The following is a 21,132-nucleotide window of genomic DNA, read 5'->3' on the forward strand; positions in this document are numbered from 1 at the left end:
CTAACTCCAGATCGGAGTCATCAGACCATATGTCATCGAATATGTTCGCTGGAGGGGGGATTTGCCCAATTCATCTAGGTTGAGATACGTGAGGCAAACTTGTCCGAGAAGTAGATTACTATCCTTAGTACAGATCTTGAATGGAGCCAACCTTGGGTCTTTGGTGGGTTCAATAGACAGCAAATATTCCTTGACTGTGAAATGTGCTAGTTCGATCCCATCACCTGTGGCTCGTCGACGAACAAGACTACTACACCATCGTAAAATCTCGTTTTCGGAGGTCATTGCATTGGGGTCGAAACAGGTATCCCCAGGTGTGATAGCCAGGGCTTCGAGTAGTGCACGACCACTCAATGGCCGGATTGCGCACGCAAGCCATTGCAGGGTTCTTGATACTAGATCATGTATTTCTGTGTGGCTTTCGAGAACGCGGCCCAAAATACGCTCGTAGGTCTCGGGTAGGCCACGGGGCAATTTGTCCAAGGCTTTTGCACGAGCCTTGTCTGTTGGTAACTCGCAAAGGTGGTCTATCTGACAAGCAACCCATCGAAACCTGAAACAGTAAGAATCTATGTGTAACAGAGCTATACTAGATTAATACTCACATCCCATCAGCTCCGTGAATTAAACGCTTCATTATTTGCTCTTTCAAGTCCGGATCTTTAATATTGAGCTGCCTTTTTCTCGTCCTTGTGTCAATTTCGGAGGCAACATATAGCTCCAAGTCGCTGCTTCTAGCTACTATGAAGACTTGTTCGTACCCTCCTAGGGATTGCTCAATGTCAGCTTCACGACGACTCGCGTAGAGTGCTCTAACTCTACGGTGATCTTGCTGAATTCGTTGGATGACATTGATAGCATCTAAACGGTTGCTTGTAATCTCATCTAGACCATAGATAAGCACCGTCGTCAGAGAGAATAGGTCTGTAATCTGGTGCAGAAGTCGAAGCATCGATTCGGGGTTTGGTGACCGATAGCCACCTGAAGGCTGGAGATAGCTTTCGTGAAAGATAATCAATAAGTCAAACGCGGCTTCTTTCTGCAATACGAGTTGCTTGATTAGGGAGCCAAGGATATTCGATAGTTGCTGGGTGGCGGCATCTTTGTAGTCACAGTAGAAGAATGCAAATCCTAATTCGATGTTAGTAGGCAATTATTCCTAATATAACAGAACTCTTAAGCACTGACCTTCTTCTTCGCCGACAATTTTCCCGAGTTCTTGAATGATTGTAGACCTATATGCTATTAGCATTTGGAATATTAGTTTAGGATAATATTACCCACATCAAAATCGTTTTACCAGCACCAGCTAGACATTGTAACACAAGTCAGACGGTGGCTAGAGAACGCGTTTTTTCTATATATACGAATGCCGTGGAGCCAGAGTTTTGAGTTTCTCTTTAGTTTCCACTCTTGGAATTCAATACCATCTGTAAACCATACTCCCGTACCCGGTTGTCTAAGGGTGACAGCAGATTCTTGATTTCTCATTGGGTCGATATTCGCAGGAACCAACCATTCCAGGATTTCTTTCCGAGCGTCATCTAACCACTTCCTATTAGCAACCTGCTCGGCGAGAATTAATTGCCAGCCTCAACACTCACTCAATACTATAATATGCCTTTCCACTCGATCCTTCTCTAGTCCTCTCTTAATATCCGACAGAGTTGTTCCTAAGGCGTCTTGCCTCGCAAGGAGGATGATTAAGGCAGACCTACGAGCAAGTTAGTAACTGAATGCTCGCTTGCAATTCTGGATAGCTCTAAGCTTACATCTCATCTGCGTTCAACGCCAAGGCCAACTTTTCTCTATGCCCCTCAACTTCTGATGCCAAGGCTTTCGTCTCAGAGTGGGTTAACGGCCATCTTAGACGTTCCTTAGCCTGATCAAGAAAACCTTTTGTCTTCGATAGCTCGAACTTGTCCAACAAGTCGTTGATCTTCCGCAGAGTTCGGTAGCAAGATTCAACATGGTGAACCTGCGTTGTCGAGATGAAAGGTGCGCTCTCCCCCTCTAATCCTTCCGCGATGTTTCGAAGGCTGTGAAGAATCCCTGACAGGGAATTAACATCACTGATTAACTTGGCCACAGCCTTGTCTGAATCTCGGACAGCCCGAATATATTTGTACCCGTTGCGAATCACGATGTCAGCAATGGTCATCAATCCTGGAATACTGGCAGAGATCGACAATGGATCTGCCATTTGTCTAGTCGTAGCCCTGGGTATTTGGCTTTTGTAGCACACACCAGAGCACGGTTCTCAGACGGAAGATTACATCGCGAAATATGGATGACTTTGCCGATCAGGCTCGAGAAGCACAGCCGCAACGCCACGTGAGGAAGGCAGAAATATGGGCTTACCGTAGCCCAAGGATACTAGTTGAAAATGGAGGGCGGAAGGGGCTGTGCAAGGCGAACTTTCACCTCCCGCACAGCCCATCGTAGCGAAGCGTAGAAAATTAAACTCGCGCAAAACGAAACCCTTTAGAAAACTGAGGTCCAAACCTCAAGTTTCCGGGGTATTTCGTTCGGTATCAATCGACTTATAAACAGAGTGCATCGAACCTCTAGAAAGGATCCAGCAAGTCACCCACCCCCGGCAGATATTCGGGCCCGTTAAGACCTATTTTTCGCTACTTAAAGTACAATAAAGTAACTTGATTTTTAAGTTTTACCTATTCCTTTTAACTACTAACTCAGAAACTTTATTCTCCTAAGGCCAGTTTTGACGCTTCTAGAGCAGTTGCCGCGTCACACCCTGCATTTGAGAAAGGTGCTAAGGAACCCTTACAGTGCAGACGCCGGTGAGCCTCTTTGAAGGTTTTAGTTGACCATGTGTGGCCACAGATGTCGCAAGAGTATAACGGATTGAAAATTGTAAGCGTTGAACAGGACCCCTTTAACTTTTCTGTATGGTACTTCAATTTTGCAAACTTGAGCATGTTACCCCAAGCACAGTATGGGCAATGGAAAGTACGTTGGCGCGGATGTGAAGTCTTGAAATGCTTAACCAAGTCTTTATCTGCCGCAAACTTGGTGTTGCATATCCGACAGCTTCTGCGTCCTTCTGTATTCAAATAGTATTGCGCATGCTGGTCAAAGACTTTCTTATTGTCTAACAGTCTCAGACAAGCTCGACAGCACAATTCCTGCGGCAGGTCAGCTCTATATCCATAACCTATATTGTCTTATAGGTACTATAAATACAAATCTTGTGTAAAAACATTGTCTAGCCCAAATGAATTGACTTACAGAGGAGCCCCCTTTGCGAGTCCTTTCATGCTGCACGCAGGCGTACTGTCTCACATATCGCTTCCCACATGACGTGCAGGCATATGGCCATTCCTCGGATGATATATGACTTTCTAAGAAGTGCTCTCGAAGCAAGCGGGATTGAAAGAACCTACGCGGGCATTCTGGACAGCATAAGGGATATTCAGATTCCGCAATGTGGTGGACTCGTTGATGTGCTCGCAGGTTGTCCAGAGTGGGATAATGCTCATGGCACTGCTCACACTCATATTTCCATTCATTGTGTGACTCATGCTTTTTTGCGATATGCATGGCCAATATTGCTTTTCTGCAGAAGCTTTGCCCGCATTCAATGCACGAATGTCTCCGTTCTTGTAAGGGAAGATGCTGTACAGTTCGGTGGCGGCTAAGATCGCCTCGGCGATAAAACCTATTGCTGCTTTACATTAGTTAGCGATACGTAGTTGTACATGAAATGTAACGAACCATTCAGTACACTTGTAAGGCCAATTCTTGCTAGATTCATGAACCCATTTATGAACCTTTAAGCATTCCTTTGCTACAAAATGCCGCCACAGCTCTGGCAAGAATGGTAGCAACCAGAGCGTATAACTGTTCTTGTGATGGGCATCTCACGGGCAGTTGAGCACTGAAAATTGCGTAACCCTTGATTTTTGAAGCTCATAATTGGAGCGTGAAATCTGTGCATAGAGGTAAGAGAGTGCCTGTTGCAATGACTCAGGTTTCGAAACTTTCGGCAACAACCTCGGAATGGGCATGGAATGTCCCGAGGTTTGTAGCCCTACGCACAAGGGTAACAGCACATCACACCTCCAGCTGGATTCTTAGAGTCTACCAGGGCCCAATGCCGATTGTTTGTGCGCAATTCGCCAATAGTGATACTACATGCAACACAGGGCTCTTTTGAATGACGACGATTGTAATTCTGTAGTAACGACCATGTTCGGTTGCCTCTACTAATGGCAAGATCGACATCTGGTGGTTTGGCCTGGCAAACAAGATTCCACATCCCTGGGGTGCAGAATCTCTTACGACCCGAGGTTTTGGGAAGCTCAGAATAACCCTCAGGGTCTACGGGATATACGAAGATCACGGCATAAAGTATCAGGAATACAGGGCATTATTTTATTAAGGCCACTAAATGCCCTGTAAGGTCTTACTTTGATCTCCCTGTAGCTAGTCCTAGTCCCCTGTAAGCCCCTATAAGCTTACTAAAAGTGCCCTGAAGGCTTAATATGGGCTTATGCAGCTTGACAGGTACTAAACGCCCCCAAACGCCCATAAATATAGGCGAGTCCACTAATTAGTAGCTAGTAAAGGGGAGATAATTAACCCTAATATACACCTCTCTATACACACTTTGTTCTGAATTCTAATGAAGATTATAAAGATACTTTGGCCAGGAAACTCACCTGATCTCAATATAATTGAGAAAGCCCGGTTTTGGATAAAAAAGGAGACTACCAAGCGGGGACCTACTAGTAATAGAAAGAAGCTGAGAGTGTTGGGCCAATGGGAGGTACATAATGACATAATCATGGTCACTAGAACTAGAATCCCTATAGAATCAATAGAAACATCTTTAAACACACCAACAATTCCCACAAATAGTAGCAATACCAGGTACACCATTATTATAGGCTTCATTCAAGCTTTATGACACCATTCCAGGCCTCCATTTTGGTCCGGACGTTATACGCCGCGAACTGAACACAATTCACACTCGGTCACATGATACTCGCTAGCACACACATCACTATCAACCACCGATAGACAAGTTGCCTAACGAACTCATCGAGAAAGCTCATTAATTCCGCTCCTTTTTCGCATCAAATTACGCTTCATCCAAGGAGATTGGCACAACCGATCGCAGAGCAATTAAGGGGATTACAGCACGTTACCCTCGACGTAAAGCCTCAACCTCCTCCGCATCAAGTAGCCGATACTCCACAGAACCAAGCCCCTTTCCCAGTAATTAGGCAATCGACAAATCACTCTTCAGAAAGACCTTATGCGAATTCTCGGTACAGATACGCAAGATCCCCGAGTTCTCGACTCCTTTAACTCCTTTATACAATATCCCCGGGAATTGGGAAGGCACGGACCACATTTTACCACCCGCCACATATACTGCGAACATAAGTACCGGTAAACAAAGGGATAATTCGCAAGGATCAGACGAGATAGAGGATATATGCCGAGATTCTCCGCAAACTAATAAAACCGAGGATATACGCCGAGGTTCTTTACAAGCCATAGGCGAACTACTCTCTAGAGAAGATATAGTAACCATAATTGCTAATACAGTTATTACTATCCTCAAATAGTAATACGGAAACGAAGGAGGGAATACCACTCTACTACCTGTCCTCCCTCAAGACCATATAGACCTTACGGATACCCGGTAGAGAGCCGCTAATATCGGATATTTTGACCCAGATCTCGCCGAATCAGAAGGAGAGGAAAATTATATTACTATTGGAAATAATATCTACTAGAGAAACATATACCTTTTTACAGATATAGTATAAGATAATATAACTAGTAAACAAGCCGTAGTTATATATCAAAATCTTATTACTTGTTTTTAGGGAGCGGTACTTGAGTAGTATACTAGTAAGCTAGACGATTTATACCGAGCCGGACTCAAGTTCTCTCAAGACAATATTAAATAATAAACAAAAGCATTAATTTAATATTTCAAGGACCCTCTATTAATTACCTTGAGAAAATTATAATCGGAAATATATACTAAGGATAATATAAGAACTAGCAAGAATATATATTCCTATATAGTATTTATAATATAATATACTAAAGCCGCCAAGTTTAATAAGCCAATCTAATAGCTATTATAGGCCTGGAATAACTTGGATCCGGAACTCAGAGTATATATTAAGAGATCTATTGAAAATACTATACTCAGGCAGTTTATAAATATAGTAGTATTAAAGCAAGACTTATAGTTCGAGATCTATTATATAAAAAATAATAAATTACGAGAATTAATAAGGACGGACCGCTGCCTGACAGGTAATATATATCTCTCTTACCGGAATCAAAATTATAATTATAAATGGGATTATTAACTAGTTCGATTCTTCTATCTAAATATAAACTTTTGCCCGTTTTATCCTTTCTCAAATCTCAATCCTTAATCTTAATAGCTATAGCTATTAGATAGCTCCTAGAACTCTACTAATATATTATAAAAGAATAATTAGAAGGCTTTTCTATATTTCTATCTATATCTATAACTAACTATAGGATTTATAAAGAATAAGAAAGATATAAAGAAGTATATTTACTTTAATATATTATTCTTAAGAAATAACTCTAACGGAAATTAGTATTACTATTGCTTTTATTAATTTAATAGTAGTAATATAGTTAATAATAATTACCTTAATATCTCCGAAAAATACGGTATATAATATAATAATAAGCTCTAAGAATACGGCTATATCTTCTCTAAGGAATTAGACCCTATTAGTAAGCCAGAAAATAATATATATATAGTAATTCCCATAATCTCTATAATTAAGTATATAACTATTTATAAGAAATACAAGTCTATATTTAAGTCTCGAAATAAATTCTTTAAGTATATATATTCTAACTCGTATTTAGTAAAGGCAAAAAGAATTTCTATTATAAATAATATTATTAAGTCTATTTAGCCCGGTTTTATAAATATTAAGATTATTATAATAACTTCTACTAAGACTCTATTATTTACTAATATTACTAGATATAAATATATTATCTTAGGTATTAAGATTATAGTAAAGAATAAAGTATTTCAGATTTATATAAATACTAGCTATTTATAACTATTAGTAGATTATAAATAGCTATTAAAAAACCTATTTATAAGAATTAATATAATAAAATAAATAGTTATTAAAGGAATTGCCTTAGTCTAATAGCTTTAGGGCTAGGCTACCTTTAATTTATATATTTATAGAAAAATCAATAATTATTTAATTCTTAGTAAGGTTATAGTTAATATATAGATTATAGATAACCTTAACTTCTTACTTCTTTTAGAAAACGGCTTCCTCGTTCTATACGGAATATTAATTAATATACTAGATTATATTATTACCTTTAGTATAATTAATAGTCTTATAGCTTCTATTAAGGTATATACTCGAGATATCCGAATTATTTATAAGGTTCTTACTAAATAATAAACTATTATTTCTCTCGAAAATATGGTTTATATTAATATAACTTATAGTATATTACTATTCGGATATAACTATATACTAGATACCTATTTTGCAGATATATATAATATATTAATAGATTATAGTAACTATATTACCTATATAAATATTATAAATAAGTTATAGATAATTCTATATTATATAAGATTTAGTATAATTCGAGACTTTAAAGAAAAGGGTTATTATATAGTTATATTTAATAAACTTAATAAGAAACTTAATAGAAATATATCTACTTCTATATAATTTATAAAAGTTATAGGAATTATAAAGCCCTCTAAGGTTTATAAGAAAGTTCTCGGTAATAAGATATATATTTATACTAAGAACCTAATTCTTGCAAGCCAAATCGAGAGTCTTATTATTGAATTCGAATAGTACTAGAAGAATAGCAGGAACCTGATTAATATACTAGAGGACAAGTATATAGAGATTTCTTTTATTAAGACCTAGTTAGATAAGAAAATCAAGTATAAAATCTATCCGGTCAGAGTTTATAATTAATAGGTTATTAATAAGGTATTTAATAGTCTTTATATATATAACAAGATATATTTCCTATAAAGTACTATTTTTTCGGTTAGCCCGTATTTATTATCTGGAAAAATATTAACGGGAAATCTAAAGAATATCTAGTTATTAATCTAAAAGTCTTTAATAGCCTCAAAATCCCTAATAACTATCTTATATTATTATAATAGAATATTATTAATATACTTAGGAGAGCCAAATATATCTCTATTATAAATATATTATTATTATTCTATTAATTCCTTATTAAGGAAAAATATTAAAAGCATTTTATTATAATCTCTTACTAGGGATAAGAAACTTTTAAGATAGCTCTTATAAGTTATTATAATTCTCTAATATATATTTAATATTTTATAAACTGCCTTTTAAAGAGCTATAGTTATTTCTACTATTATTTTATTAATAATATTATTATATTTTTCAAGTTATTCCAGAAATATCTTTAGTATCTTTATATTATTCTTTATTTATTTAAGAAGAAACATATCTTATTCTCTAGAAAAAGACATTTCTAGGATATTTATTAATAAAGCTATTTGGCTATTATATTAATAGCTTTAGAATAAATATAATAAAGAAATATATAGCTATTATAAAAGCTATATAATTTCCGGAGAACCTTTAGTAACTAGAATACTTTATTGAAATAACTAGTTAGCTTTACTAATTTATTTTATATTATATAAAAATAATTAAACTATTATAAAAGAAAAAGATAAAGTTACTTATAATTAGCTATAAATAAGATATAACTAGGATAAAAAGAAAAGGATATATAGTAAGAACTAAATAGGAATCTAGTAAAAAAGAAGTTGCTTTATTTAAGTCTATTAAAAGCTATTTATTAGATCTTAAAGTACTCATTTACTATAATCTAATAAGATAGTTATATCTCAAAATTAATACTTTAAATAAGAGAGGTTTTGGTATTCTCGTATTCTATTTCAAGTAGAATTATATTATTCTTTTAGATCTTAGTAAGATTATATCTATAGTTATATAACTAATACTATTTCTTAATAAGCTTCTAAGTATAATAGAAAAGAACTATAAATTTACTAAGCTTAAGATAATATATTTACTATATACTTATTATAAACTATATATAATATTCTAATTAGTTCAGGATCTAGTTATTATATTAACTAATTATACTACTATTAGAGATATTTATAACCAAATATTATTAGTAATAAATAATATAAATAAGGCAAATATAAGATTTATTATTACTTTATAGTACTTATTATAATATTAACTTAATATCTGCTATATTTCTAATAAACTAAATATTATTCCTAATACCTTATTATATTTTATTATATTCGAGTCTTATAATATCTCTTATAATAATAAGTTTAATAATATATATATATTCTCTAAATTAAATATAAGTAATAACTTTAGAACCGAGTTTTATAAGAAATATATAAAGAACTTCTATTTTGCCTGTATTCTATAATTATTAGGTTTTCTTAAATTAGTTCTAGAAGGCAATTTCTCTTCCAAGATATATAGTATAAACTTCGAAATTAAAAGCAGTTTCTTTTATTATATTTCGCTATCTAGGGCTCTATAATTATATATACCTTATATTATATAAAGACTTTATTATCTATAGTTTATAATAACTAATATTTCGGCTTTAATTATACTTATAATAAGTTTTATAGTTTTTATATTCCCTGTTTAATAAAAAAGGTTCTTAATTATATTAAGTTTTACTCTAGCTATCTAGTAAATAATATATAGAAAACCCGCCCGAATAGTATACTATATCTCATTATTATCTTATTACTTTCTTTTTATATAATTATTATAGATTTCATTTTAGCCTTATTAGAAGTTCTAGTAATTATATTATAAATACTTAATAAATATAATATTTTTAATTATATAATAATAAATACATATAAATTTAATAAGAAATTACTATTAATTCCAGGCTATAATACTTATAATACTAAGGAATAGGCTATTGTTTTGCTTTATATACTTTTATTTTATAACTAAGGCATTTCTAAAGCATTTATTACTAATTATAATTCGAAATTTATATCCGATTTATAGAAAGTAATTTAGGCTATAATAAATATAAAGTTACTATTTTCTATAGCTTAATACCTATAATCTAATAGCTAATCTAAAATTAAAAACTAGTAAATAGAAATCGCAATCCGGTACTATATATATAAATTCTCTAATTAAGTATAATCTATAAATATAATCCTTTTATAAGCAGTATTTAATAATACCCTTTTATATCCTATTAGCTATAGTTCAAACGAGGTTATATAAGAATTAAAGGCAAATACTTCTTTATTTTTTCTAGCTTTAGATAATAATAGAATCTCAGAAGTTATTAGGAATTTAAGGTATATTAATACTAAATTAGCTATCGAATTTGCTACTAATATAGTAAAGGAATACTATAATTTATAATATACTTCTATTAAGTTAAATATTAGTAATATAGTATATTTTAAACTATATAAGAAATACTAATTACCCGGAAAACCGAACTATAAGATTTCTAAATAAAGAACAGGCCTCTTTTATATTAGAAAGAAAATCAGGAAGCTAGTATATAAATTAGATCTGCCCCTTTATTAAAAGATCTATCCGGTAATCTTAATTATATATTTGGTACTAATACTATTTAGTAATAATTTCTTTAAAAAACTACTTCCTAATATTTAGAAGCCCCTTAAGAGTTAGAATAATAATAATAAATAGAAAATATACGAGTTAGAATATATAGTTAACCGATATATTATATAGTATAATAGAAAGAATTATATTAAATATTTTATTAAGTTTAAAGGTTATAGAAACTAATATAATAACTAGTATTTTCTAGAACTTCTCTAAGATATTTATAAGCTTATTACGAAATATAAAGAAAAACTAATAGCCTTACCGGTCTTATATTAAAGAGCTCATACCTCGATACGGCATTTATAAAATCCCTCTTATATAAGGGTTTGGTTCTACTAATAGTATTAAAAGTATTATTAATATTCAAATTTATTATTACCTTAATTTATTAACCCTCGATTTATTATATATATTATGTTTACTAATAAACCTTTCTATTATTTATACTTATAGTACTTATATTTGCCTTTATATTATATATCTTAAATCTCGTATTATATTCGTACTATATAAGTACTTCTTACTAATATAGCAATATCCTAATTACTGGCTATAAGCTATTATAAGCCGAGAATAATAAGGACTACTTATATATATTAGAGATCGGTTTATTCCCTAATAAATAATATCTCGAGTATTTTAAAACTCATTAAGCCTATAACCTATATATCTATCTATATCTCATTATTAATTACTTGTATCTTCTTTCTAAACAGGACTACCTACTATATATTAATAACTAATCCGTTACTAATCCTACTAGAGCTATCCTATCTAATAAAGAACCTATTATAATAGGTAATAAAAGGAAATATAATTGCCTTCCGGGAAGCAGGAAGGCAATAAGCAAGAAATCACTTATAAAAAAGGCAATAGTTAATAATTCTAACGATTTCTCGGCTAATATCCCGCAAATTAAGGCTAATTCTAAGGGCAAAGCTAGAGAGATCGAGATATCCCCTGCAAAAAATAATAAAGCTATTAATTCTTAATATTCTCAGTATATAACCAAGGATACCAAGATTAAATAATTATCTAATGAGTCCGACTATATCCAAGGAAAAGTACTATTAAAGAAGGGCTAATTAATAGTACCTTTATAGAGCCATATATATTATTATATATTAGATATAATAAAGGCAGGTATATTTTCCTAGAAAGATAATTTTTGCAAGCTTTAGAAATATATAGGCAGTAACTTTATAATATTATAGAAGTATAAGATAGCAAAATTCAATAAGAAATATAGCAAAAAGAAGCAAAAGATAAAGAAGCCTATTATAATTCTATTCGATTTATTATCTTCTATATTATCTTCTGAATCGGATTCCGAATTATCTATATTATTCCTATATAGGTATAGATATCTATTATTATTCAAGAAGCTAAAGTACAAATAATATAACTAGCTCTCTATTAATATACTTCTAATATTTAATAAAGTTCGGATAATTCTTAATTATTATAAAGGAACTCCTACTAAAAAAGTCAAGTACTAATTTACTATATATTTACTATACCTATAATATCTCGTTATAAATTCGTTTTATTATGGATACGAGATATCTCCTTTCCTTATATTTTTAAGTACTATTATAGTATTTTCATATATATATATTTTCCTTTACTATAAATACCTTTACTATTAATAAGATAAGTATATCTGGTTATATCTTCTATAAGTAATTAATAACCTCGGTATAATTATATGGTCCGGACTACTAGTATTAATATTTTATAATTGGCTAGGGCTAGGTAATTATTTTACTAGAATTTCGTATTTTCCTTTATCTTTAACTACCCTATTATATACGTTTTCCTTTCTCTTTATATTATTTATTAAATACGTTTTCCTTATCTTATTATTAGTTTATATGAGAATATATAAAGTTCTCAAGGATAGTATTTATTGGGCTAATAGGAGGTATATAATAATATAATTATAGTTACCAGAACTAGAATCCCCATAGAATTAATAGAAACATCTTTAAATACACTAATAATTCCTATAGAAAGTAAGGTGGGAGAAATACTAGGAAGACCTTTCCCAGAGCAAGATTCAAGAGTGGATTATAGCAATTCCTGATTATATAAAGGAGATAAGGGGGGAATAAGTATAAAGAAGGTAGGAATAAGGGTCAAGAGAAAGTGATTATATATTAGATAGTTATTTTTATAAGATAGAATCAAACTCATCAAAAAATAATCGAAATCGGAGATTTAGCGAGGTAAGCCACATTTCAGGGGACCCTTACAGGGCTTACAGGTAACTAGGACTAGCTACAGGGAGATTAAAGTAAGACTTTACAGGGCATTTAGTGGCCTTCATAAAATAATGCCCTGTATTCCCGATACTTTATACCGTAATCTTCGTACTATACCCAAGTAGATCATGAGCACACTCTCCGCTAGTATGCACTATGAAAGGGACAAATTATCTGGATGAAGGAATGCCACTGGTTTCAAATTCATGGTGGCCTGGGAAACTATTAGCAAAAAAATAGTAACGAAGAGCGCAATCTGCAGTAGAGACTTGCTAAAGGCCTTTCCAGAAGCTTACGATGCAAATTGCTGAGTTCTATCCTACTATCGCATAAGTAGTCTCTAAAACGGCGGGAAAGACCGCCTTGCCCGCAACCGGAACCGACATACAACCCAAGGGTTCCATCACCGCAGGGTATAACATCAAGATACGCCCCTGCGAGTCCTAATTCAACTGCGGCTTCGTATTTCGGAGGCTGCAAAAGGTCGGTCGATGCAAGATTTGGTCTGCCAAGAATAAATTGAACTCCTATACTTGGTAAGAAGTTAGATGCTAAAGCAAAATAAATCCTTAGAATCGGAAACATACGGCATTATGTCACATAGTGTGTCAATGATATCCTCGGGGTTAGCGCTTTGAAAAAATCCGATCCAACTACCAGTGACTGCCCTTTCATAGCCCTTCGTATTTTGTTCGGAGAAGTCGGAACGCGAAGCGCTACACTGAACATAGTGGTTAATAGAGGTAATAATGAAACCAATGTTTTGTCGAAACCGCGAGATATTTGGAGGATCTCCGCTACTATAGTTCTGTTACAATTAGAGTTATCGAGAGTGCTTAGGGTTGATGAACCTGGAGATGTAGCGAGAAGGGCGGTATCTACTTTTCGAATAATCTCGTTACATGCGTTTGCAGTCGAATGAGGAAGGTAAGTAACGTCTTCCATTCCTGGCGCGACGGGCTGTGATTCGAAAGCGAAAGAGAGAGTTGATTTTCCACGTCAAAGAAACTTGATGGTTTTAGGTCGGCAGGTCTGAGAATATATAGGGAGTACCACCTCACCTCGCGACTTCGGGCACTTGGCTGAAACAGGCCGTGATCTCCATCTAACACGCAGGACGACGTGTTGTCAACGAGGGGCAACCACCCACAGTTGAATTTGACAACAACGATGTAAAATAAGAAAAACAAATATGGTATTCGTAATCTGCGACCCATTTACAGTAAATTTGGGAAAGGCCCTGACTTTTCTAAGCGCTTCTAAAAAAAATCTCACACTTTTCTGGTGTTCTCAAGTGGATAATCAATGACGCCTTTGGGCCAGCCCGTCGCTACGTAAGAGGCCACTTTTAGCATCTCGCCAACACTAAAATCTCTCTATCCGCCGGCTTCTCACACGCAGTAAACTGAAAAAGGTATAAATTAAGATGCACAATGCTCCCAAATGCAATCTAATCGATAACAGTCGCAGTAAAAGAATTGGCTGATTTATGCGAAATAATATAAGTCATGTTTTGGTGTTAGTAATGATGCCAAAAGCGGCCTTTTTTCCCTTCAACGAGAGGCCACGCATATTGATTCTTCTTATACCTGATACACGGGCCAACCACAGCTACCAACCACCCCACGGTGCCCCACCTACCCTGCGAACACCAAAATTCTATCGATTTTTACAAACCTTTAGAGAGACTCTAAAAATTATATGTACAATAAAGATCGGCCGAAATATCACGAATATCGTGTTATTTTTGGAAGTTGTAGTGTTAAGACCACCACAAATCGCACTTTCGGTGATACCCGGTCGATTGATTTGGCCTGGGGTGGGCAGGGTCCAGAGGACTTGATTTCTAAGAAACACGTTTGGCAAGGTTCCTTAAATAATCGCTCGCTCCTGGCGCTTCGCTTAGGGTCACGCTAACCCCTCACATCGGTGGTTGTTTCCACGTGACTGTGCTAGCGCAAGTCTCGCTTACTCAGCAAGGCTAACAAAGAACATTTCGAGTCCCTTCTGCCTGCCAAGTTTAGACAACCGCTCAGCTTCCGCAAACAACTCCTTCGAAGCACGTACGCTCGCCCACTACACCAACCCTTCCTTAACCCCAAGCCATAACTTTATCAGCCTTCTCGCCGACATGGGCTCCGTCGTCCTCCCTCATCTCGTCACTGGCTGGCATGTCGATCAGGCTATTATGAGCGAGGACGAAAGGCTGGTGATCATCCGCTTCGGTCGTGACTGGGACCCTGATTGCATGAGACAAGACGAAGTCCTGTACCGTAAGAGGTTCCTCTTTCCATTCACGCCACACTTATTGATCTTGCATATTTATAGGCATCGCCGATCGAGTCAAGAACTTTGCTGTCATCTATGTGTGCGATCTCGACCAGGTCCCCGACTTCAAGCAGATGTACGGTGAGTAGCACCTCTGTTATTGGATTGTCTTTATATTCGTTGTCTAGATGTCTTCTTCTCAAGATTGCGCTGATATCTCTCTTCTAGAACTGTACGACCCGGTAACAATGATGTTTTTCTTTCGAAACAAGCATATGATGTGCGATTTTGGAACTGGGAATAATAATAAGTTGAATTGGGTGCTTGAGGACAAGCAAGAACTTATCGACATTATCGAGACCATTTATCGTGGAGCCAAAAAAGGGCGTGGATTGGTGGTCAGCCCTAAAGATTACTCTACGCGATATCGGTATTGAGCTCCCGAAACCGCCAAGGTCCACCTCACTTAAGTCGGCAATTCTTCTCCGATCTCAGTGCTTCAGGGCCTTTATCACCTCACTACTCGAGCAATCATTCCGTCTGGACCCACCGACCCACCCCATACCTCAAATATTCCTCGAATTAGCGAATTGAATGCAGTCGATTATGACATGGCGAAACACAAGATTGGGCAACACTCAAGGGCCAGATAAGTATTGGAGCAGCAAATAAAGCACTGGTCTAGTTAAGGGGGCTAAGGTAAATGGGGAGATATTGCATGCGAGTAGACCGAAGGAAACCAAAAAAGGGGAGATCGTATTGAAGCAAAACACAGGACCCGAATATTAGCTTTGATAAGATAAATAGTCGACAATGCAGCAACTGTCCCATTATCCCATGCTTTTGAAACTCAGGAAGGTAAAACTGGGTTCTCAAATATTTTTAATGGAAGTGACCAAATCTCGTGCGCGATGTCCCCCCTTCAGCGTTCGGAATAGGACTCCTGCATAATACTAGGTAGACGAAATGCAAGAGATTTTTTAGCATCAGGAGGAGCCTACTCTGGCTTCTCTACAACGGCGATTTCCTCAACTTCTAGCGCAATGATCGTGATAGCGGTTCCGGACTGAAAACGGATATCGCAGCTTGCAAGTCATGGTTTTAATGCCAAATGGGACCCTTAGTCGACTTCTTCGGTGCTGCCGCTTCAATGCTGCTCAATACGAAGGCGTGTGGTTAGGAACTTACGTGCGAGCGTGATAAGATAATCCTATCTTATTAAACAAATTACTACGAGCGGCTACTCACAGCGTAGAGAATGTGAGGTTAATATACGGCGTTGATGATAAAGAGGATGAAATATGTAACTAAGAGCCGGAATCGGTCCCTTTGAATGCGGAGAGCCAAATTTGAACCCCTCCAGGAGCCGCTATTTATAGAAGAGGGCGGGTTTTTGAACCCGCGAAGCAGGGGTACGCAGATTCGGCTCACTAAAAAATCAGCACAAAACGAAACCCCTCAGAAAACAGAGGTCAAAATCTCAAGTTTCCGAGGCGTTTTGTTCGGTATCAATCGACTTATGAGCAAACTCTATCGATACTAAAGAAGAGTCGACAAGTACCCTTTACAGGTCCCCGTGCCCGCCAACACTCAGTCCCCGCTAGTCCACTCTCCATCTCTCGGTTCTTCTATTGGGATATGTATATCCTCATTTAAAACTTTTTTACGTGATTTTTAAGTCTTTTCTAGATTTTAATTGGCAATAGATTTAAAAAGGAAATAATAGAATTTAGTAATATGGTAGCTTATCCCTTTTGCAACGTATCGTGCCGTTTTCACCACGAGTACGAATCGGCGGTTAAACTCGTCAACGCCCTCTCACGTTCTGATTCTTCCAAATATCGCTGTGCACCACCAGCTTCCATCAAAAACTCATACCAACAAAAGTTCTTTGGCACAAATCGCATTGCCATAGTGTATTCCCAAAACTCTGGATAGCAACTAGTAGACTCCCAATCTAGGAGACTAGCAATGTCACCTTCCTTATCTACAAGTATATTGTGATGTTTAATATCCCTATGTGTAAATTTGACGCCAGACGAATAGCTTCATTTTCCTCGCATATAGCTCCGCATATAAATATAGACTAAATATCAATGCGCTTTGCACGTGACACTGTGCCCCTAGCCTATAAGGTCCTAGTATTAGTAGAGATAAGCTTTAAAACTCCCAGAATTAGTATAATGGCCGGTTACTCACACCTAGCCCTCAGGTCTGAGTTCCAAAATTCGTACACCAGCCAGAATTTAACTCGATTATTTTGCCATTATCATTATACCATACGATAAATTGAAGAGGAAAGTCACTATCGCACTGCTATACAACAAGAGCAGAAGTGGAGTGTCCCGACGAGCCGAGGCTACACGAGTACTAGCGCGAAATTCTGTTAAGCATCCCTGTCGTCAGAATTCGCGTTGTCAGCATCATCGATCGCGCCTTACCTCAACTATGCTGCTGAAACCTTCCGGTGTTCATTACCCAACTTGATCGACAGTTGTGACGCCAATATGGCCGATACAGAGCTGGGGTTAGCTATTGCTTTTTACCTATACCCTTGCGGCCTCTTCGTAACCTTGTTCTCATCACAATTAATCCGCTACCGGTATCGAGATGCCGACGAGCCTTTGGCCGCAATCAACGAGAAGAAGGTCCAAAAAGCACATCGCGTGTATACAAAACTGATATGGATCTTCCAGCTTTTGCTATCCCCTTTACTGGTTTGTCCATCATAGGTCACCATCACCCGCTCTGATATGCTCACCATCACCCAGCTGGCCAGCATTGTCCTGACGTTGAGCGCTGCTATTGCTCGTCGAAATGATATCCCCGAGGATGTCAATTTCCCATATACAGCATATTTGGCCTCTCACACAGGTGTGCTACTATATTTCCTTGCTGGATTACTGCCAGATCCCGATGGACCCTGGACCCCGACCATCACTACTCATTGCTTCGCATGGGTAGTAGGCGTGCTTCTTGAAGTTGTGATCGCATCGGTTTTCATGTCCCAGCAGCACCAGATACATGTGCCCCTAGGCCTTCTCGATAGCTTGTTTGGTCTGAGTTTGGCACGGATCGTTACTCTTGGCATCATGATCGCGCTCCTCGTTTGCCGGGAGTACGAATTTAAAGGCCCCGAACAAGGACCGGAATCGGAACGGCAGTCACTCCTAGAGAATGGCAATGGCCCCAATGGCTACGGATCTGATAGCTCTAAACAGAAACCCAAGAAACCTCGCGATGCTCAGAGCGCGGGTTGGTTTGATTACTTCGCCGGGTTTCGAGTCCTGTTCCCATACCTATGGTGAGTTATGAAAGCTTGAAGATGTAAGAAAAGTCCATGTAACACACCATAGGCCATCCGACTCCCACCTATACCAAGCCATTGTCATAATCTGTCTTGGTTTAATGATATTACAACGCGCAATCAATGTTCTCGTTCCGATCCAGCTTGGAAATCTAGTCGCCGCCCTTGGTTACGGCCGCATTCCGTGGAAGGAAATAATACTATACGTAGTCTATCGAAGCCTCCAGGGTCAACAAGGAATAATCGGAGCCGGACGTTCTGTCCTTTGGATCCCAGTATCGCAATCACTGCTTCGTCGACTATCTTGCGCGGCGTTTGAACACGTTCTTGGACTATCGATGGATTTTCATCTGAGCAAGAAAATTGGCGAAGTAACAAGCGCACTTAGTCGTGGTAGTGCGATGAACTCATTCCTTGAGAACTTTATGTTCAATGTCTTCCCCATGATATTTGACATTTTCGTGGCGTCTGTCGTCTTCTTCATCAAATACGACGCCTTCTACACTCTCATTATCCTTGTGATAATGTGGTCATATATCTTCCTCACAATCTACATGGCCAAATTCCGCGGGAGGCAAAGAAGAGATATGGCTACGAAGAGCCGAGAAATGGAGGCTGCAAAGTAAGTGACAATCACCTATTCAATCCGGGTGTGACTAACAAAGACGTCGTAGAACGGATGCTATCATTGCTTATGAGACTGTGCAACATAATTGCGCTGTGGCCTCAGAGACCAAAAGGTTTGAGGAGTATATAACCGTATTCCAGCATGCCGAGCGACTGGTTCAGTGGTCGCTGAATGGTTTGAATGTGACCCAGAGCACAATATTCAGCCTTGGTACAGCCATGATAGTTGTCTTATCTGCATATAAGATATCCTTGGGCCAGCAGACGGTTAGCGAATTTGTCACTCTAATCACATATTTTGCCCAGATTTCAGCACCACTGAACTTCTTTGGCACTTTTTACACGATGATACAGAATAGCTTGATTGAAGCTGAGCGGATGCTCGATCTAGTAGGTTCTCGATTGCCTTTGTAATCACCTCACTAAATTATTCTAGTTCAAAGAGACATCAGGGGTGGTAGAGAAACCAGATGCAATCGAGCTTCCATACCCGCTCGGCGAAGTCAAGCTCAACAATGTAAAGTTCTCATACCAAGGGAAGGAACCGGCCATCGATGGCATAAGCTTTACCATCCCACCCGGAACCAAGACAGCCATTGTCGGGGAATCAGGGGGCGGAAAATCAACATGTCTGAAACTTCTATTCCGATTCTACGACGTTGACAGTGGATCTATCACTGTTGATGGATATGATATCCGTGACCTTACGCTGCTCAGCCTGAGAAAGCACATTGGTGTCGTCCCGCAAGACACCGTCTTGTTCAACGCAACCATCATGTATAACCTCCGCTACGCCAACCCCAATGCCTCGGACGCCGATGTCTTCAACGCTTGCAAAGCTGCCAACATCCATGAGCGTATCCTCGCATTCCCAGAACAGTATAATACGAAAGTTGGCGAAAGGGGCCTAAAGCTCTCTGGTGGTGAGCGTCAACGTGTAAGAGAAAACTAGACCGCACTCGGGATATTGCTGACATAGCCCTTGCTAGGTTGCTATCGCGCGCGCCATTCTCAAAAACAGTCGCATTCTCCTTCTAGACGAGGCGACCGCATCTCTGGACTCGAATACTGAGCGAGAAATCCAGGCTGCGTTGGAGATGGTGACTAAGGGACGTACGACCATCACCATCGCGTAAGTAACTCCCATCTACATGAATGGAAAGTGTTGCTAATAGCACGTGCAGACATCGTTTGTCGACAATCACCACTTCAGATCAGATTATCGTGGTTCATCAGGGGAAAGTTGTGGAACGGGGCACGCATAAGGAACTTTTAGCCCTTCAGGGTAGATACTTTGCCATGTGGGAAAAGCAAACCCGGACCGAAAATGACGTTGCTGAGGCGCCGACTGCAGAGGAATAGTGTGGCCGGATCGGGGGGTCATCTGTAGAGCATTGTATAGATACTAATGAAAAGTTCTGTCTGTTCTTAAGGCCAGTCCCTTTTCAATTCAGGGTTCAACACAGGGAGCTCAGGCTAGAGTACGAAGGTGGGCGGCGTTGAAAACCGTCCAGCTGCCAGCAGCCAAGAAACACGAAAATCGCTACAATTGGAAAATCACAGCAAATCTCAACGGAACGCCTAAAACTCTTTAGCAATCCTTTGCATAATAGAAAAGAAGCAGATCTAACTTCGGCAAAATTACGCCCGTCCTCGCAGCCCTTGCTTGGGAGGTTGGACGAATTTCAATGCCGCTCGCCTTCGTACGGCGCACGGAAAGCCATAACCTCAAGGATTACATGTACTCAGCTTCGCACTTGCATGCTTCACCCCACCTCCCCCTCTCTCCCTGTGCTGCTACCACTACTTAAAATACTTACCCTCTCTCCTTACTTCCTATCTATATACATATAATCATAGGGGTAGGAGAGGGGAAATATTAGGAGAGAGATGGAGACTACATTAAAAATCCGTACCATGTCGTACGAAAAGTTCAGTATTTCATTTTTAGTATAAGAAGCCTATTATT

The 21,132-nt window shown here is 37.7% G+C and overlaps 4 protein-coding genes across 4 annotated transcripts; 2 read left to right on the forward strand and 2 right to left on the reverse strand.

Moving 5' to 3' along the window:
* On the reverse strand, positions 1 to 2,203 carry K444DRAFT_532146 (uncharacterized protein; the record flags this gene model as incomplete). The annotated part of the gene is made up of 5 exons (XM_024875056.1): positions 1 to 349; positions 606 to 1,131; positions 1,368 to 1,555; positions 1,664 to 1,714; positions 1,773 to 2,203. The coding sequence occupies 5 exons, from the start codon at positions 2,201 to 2,203 to the stop codon at positions 1 to 3; spliced, it is 1,545 nt and encodes a 514-aa protein (XP_024735377.1).
* A 10,861-nt stretch (positions 2,204 to 13,064) lies between these two features.
* K444DRAFT_432948 (uncharacterized protein) lies at positions 13,065 to 14,050 on the reverse strand. Its single transcript, XM_024872788.1, has 5 exons — positions 14,023 to 14,050; positions 13,844 to 13,969; positions 13,549 to 13,769; positions 13,258 to 13,493; positions 13,065 to 13,175 (listed from the first exon to the last, which is right to left on the reverse strand). The coding sequence occupies exons 2-5, from the start codon at positions 13,904 to 13,906 to the stop codon at positions 13,132 to 13,134; spliced, it is 564 nt and encodes a 187-aa protein (XP_024735378.1). The 5' UTR covers positions 13,907 to 13,969; positions 14,023 to 14,050; the 3' UTR covers positions 13,065 to 13,131.
* A 1,042-nt stretch (positions 14,051 to 15,092) lies between these two features.
* K444DRAFT_644009 (4A/4B type thioredoxin-like protein) lies at positions 15,093 to 15,666 on the forward strand (the record flags this gene model as incomplete). Its single annotated transcript, XM_024884911.1, has 3 exons — positions 15,093 to 15,234; positions 15,290 to 15,370; positions 15,458 to 15,666. The coding sequence occupies 3 exons, from the start codon at positions 15,093 to 15,095 to the stop codon at positions 15,664 to 15,666; spliced, it is 432 nt and encodes a 143-aa protein (XP_024735379.1).
* Positions 15,667 to 17,675: 2,009 nt separating this feature from the next.
* Positions 17,676 to 20,599, forward strand: K444DRAFT_563820 (ABC transporter). The gene is made up of 7 exons (XM_024877041.1): positions 17,676 to 17,946; positions 18,001 to 18,533; positions 18,586 to 19,158; positions 19,211 to 19,553; positions 19,600 to 20,100; positions 20,153 to 20,295; positions 20,348 to 20,599. Exons 1-7 carry the CDS (start codon positions 17,737 to 17,739, stop codon positions 20,523 to 20,525), a joined length of 2,481 nt encoding a protein of 826 aa, XP_024735380.1. The 5' UTR covers positions 17,676 to 17,736; the 3' UTR covers positions 20,526 to 20,599.
* The last annotated feature ends 533 nt before the right edge of the window (positions 20,600 to 21,132 follow it).

Source organism: Hyaloscypha bicolor (genome assembly GCF_002865645.1).
Source record: "Hyaloscypha bicolor E unplaced genomic scaffold K444scaffold_92, whole genome shotgun sequence".
In the NCBI taxonomy this organism is placed as follows: domain Eukaryota; kingdom Fungi; phylum Ascomycota; class Leotiomycetes; order Helotiales; family Hyaloscyphaceae; genus Hyaloscypha; species Hyaloscypha bicolor.